We start from the raw sequence: 3254 nt of genomic DNA on the forward strand, positions 1-3254 counted from the left end.
TCACCTGGATTTTTTTTATATAACATGATATGGCGTGTTTTTTTCACGGGAAGAAAACCATTTAATTTTCTATTGATTACATTTCCTATAAAAATACAATGCAAATATTCTTGTATTAAAGATCACAGGGATGAGTAGCGTAAACATTGACGACTTGATCTAACGCTGTAACGTTTGACAACATTAGTACTGCAAAGCGTCATCGTTTATCATGTCGTAAGTCTTTAGGGGCCTACGGGTACCCATGTGGTGACAAACACGTCCCTCCTGAGTACTTTGTGTCATTCCCGGTTTTCTATGTACTACTTATATACCATATACGTAAGCATGCTATCCTAGGATTATGTATTACACGACGGTGTCGTACCACTAGAATATTTACATCTTTTTTCTAAATTTAAACTTTCTCCACACGATTGCATTTAAATACCCTTACCAAAACTCTCTCAAGGTAAAGAGTTTGTATTGACTCTTAACAAACTGAACAGTATAACGACAATAAGGGCTCAGGTATGTGTGTACCGAGGACATACTGAGGGATCGCCTGAGTGGAGGCACTACATTTTGACCTGCCAAAGCGACGAATTGTGAAATTTTATAACTTACACAGATTGGACAGGCTTGTCTCACATACTCACATATTTAGGCAATTTCGATTACCATCTTTTTGGTGTTGCACAAATTTAACGTTCAGAGATTGGCTACGGTCAATCTGGATTGGCTAAATATCCTTTATTAATTTCACCTGTATTATTTTTGTATAACAAGATATCGCTTATTTTTCATGTGAAGAAAAATCATCAAATTTTCCATTTATTACATTTCCTATAGAAATACGATGCGAATATTCCTGCATTAAAGATCGCAGGAATGAGTAACGTAAAAATTGACGCCGAGTTCTTACGATGTAACGTTGACAACACTGCAGATCTCCATCGTTTATCGTGTCGTAAGTCTTTAGGGGCCTACGGGTACCACATGTGGTGACAAACACGCCCTTCCTGAGTTCTTTCTGCCACTTCGGTTATTATATGTACTACTTATATTGCGTATAAAGAGACCATATAGGTGAGCATGCTATCCTAGGATTAGGTATTACACGACGATGTCGTACCACTGGCATTTTTTCAATGTATTTTTTCTAAATTTAAACTGTCTCCACACGATTGCATTTAAATACCCTTAACAAAACTCTCTCAAGGTAAAGAGTTTGTATTGACTCTTAACAAACTGAACAGTATAACGACAATAAGGGCTCAGGTATGTGTTACCGAGGACATGCTGAGTGAACGCCTGAGTGGAGGCACTACATTTTGACCTGCCAAAGCGACGAATTGTGAAATTTTATAACTTACACAGTTTGGACAGGCTTGTCTCACATACTCACATAACATGGGGTACGTTAAGCGGGTTTGTGTAACGTTTGTGTTTAGTTTGGTTGCGTTAGGTATTGATAATGTATCTGGGACGCTTGTTTCCACAGAAAGTGGAGCTATGGAAGGCGTTGCTGTTCCGTCACAGAATGGAGACGTTTATCAATTCAGAAAGATACCTTACGCCAAACCACCTATCGGTCTCTTCCGGTTTAGCAAACCCATGAAGATACCTCCGTGGAATAACACGCTTAACGCTACGAAGTACGGACCAGCATGCATTCAAACAATGGAACCGGGTTCTAATGTCTTTCCTGTGTCGGAGGACTGCCTCTTTCTGAATGTTTTTGTTCCAAATGAGATTTCGACGACAGCAAATAAATCGGTGATGGTTTGGATTCATGGGGGGGGTTTCAGATTTGGTACAGGGATGTCGTACGACGGATCATTCCTATCACTCCAAGGTGACGTCATCGTGGTGACACTGAACTACAGACTAGGTGTGTTTGGATTCTTCAGTACAGGAGATTCAAGCGCGAGAGGCAACTACGGACTCTGGGATCAGATCGAAGCTCTGAAATGGATTAAAACCAATATCAAGTACTTTGGTGGAAATCCAGATTCAATCACATTGTTTGGTGAATCAGCTGGTGCTCTCAGTATTTCCCATTTAGCCATATTCCCAGAAAACGAAGGACTTTTTCATCGAGTTATTATGCAGAGTGGTTCATTGAGTTCGAATAGACCTATACCAAATGATTCTGTGAAACTCGCACGAGCGTTGGGAGGCCAGTTGCAATGTAGTGATATTCAAAATACCGAATCGCTTGTCTCCTGTTTGCGTGGAAAAGAGGCGTCCGTTTTGAATAGCGTCTCAATTTCACAGTCTTTTCCGTTAATGGGGAAATATTTTGGATATGCAATGTCATATGCCCCGGTCATCGACGGAGAAATGATAACAAGCCATCCTTTCTCTCTTCTTCAAAATCGATCTTCCGAACAGTTCAAATTTTACCAGTCGCTTGACGTCATTTCTGGTTGCACCTCAGCCGAAGGATCTTTATTTCTGGTCTTCTTTCCATTGTTTCCGAGTCTGTCCTTGCCGCCTGTTAATGTATCCGAAGGAGTTCCAAGCTGGGTTCTCAAACTCTTGGCTGAGGCGGCGACCGAAGTTTATTTCAACAATGACACTAGAATTCTACCACATATCTATAACAAGTACATCTCGACAGATATAGAAGAACAAGGGCGACTTCTTGTGAATTTTTTTAGTGACACGAGATTTAATGTGCCCATGTTGGAATCACTGTTAGTTCATGACAGAGGCGGAAATTCCAAAGCAAATACATTTCAATATTTCTTCTCAAAGTACTCCCCAGGTGTTCTGCCAAAATGGTTTGTTGGAGCAAGGCATACCGCTGAACTTCCATACCTTTTTAATTCTGGGTATGAATTGTACGGTCCTGACAACGTTCTTTCAACACAAATGGCGTCATACTGGACAAATTTTGCAAAACATGGGTAAGTGAAAGATTTGATAATTTATGTTAGATAACATTTATAGTATAAGATGTAAACAGTTTTGAGACTGCACAACGAACAACGAATCTAGAATACTCGTACGCACGTGCAATGGAGATAACTGTAGTTGTAGGCTTTCATATTATATTTTGCGCAGTTTTACAATGTCGTGTAACAAAATATTACAGACACTAAAAAGTGTAACGAATGCGGTCTAACTCCTTTGTAACAGATCTGGTAAATGATCTGGTAAATGACACTTGGATGAAAGACTGGGAGTTTTGCCTGGCCAGTGCCGGACACAGAGAGTTAATACATATGTAGGTGATAGTATAAATAGGACCATTTTAAATCACAAAC

General features: G+C 39.9%; 1 protein-coding gene across 1 annotated transcript; it reads left to right on the forward strand.

Moving 5' to 3' along the window:
* Positions 1 to 1298: 1298 nt before the first annotated feature.
* On the forward strand, positions 1299 to 2894 carry LOC110441048 (carboxylesterase 5A-like; the record flags this gene model as incomplete). Its single annotated transcript, XM_021484148.1, has 1 exon — positions 1299 to 2894. A coding segment is annotated over exon 1 (1502 nt), but the record flags the coding sequence as incomplete, so codon positions are not given.
* Positions 2895 to 3254: the final 360 nt, after the last annotated feature.

This window comes from Mizuhopecten yessoensis, unplaced genomic scaffold (assembly GCF_002113885.1).
Source record: "Mizuhopecten yessoensis strain PY_sf001 unplaced genomic scaffold, ASM211388v2 scaffold715185, whole genome shotgun sequence".
Classification (NCBI taxonomy): Eukaryota; Metazoa; Mollusca; class Bivalvia; order Pectinida; family Pectinidae; genus Mizuhopecten; species Mizuhopecten yessoensis.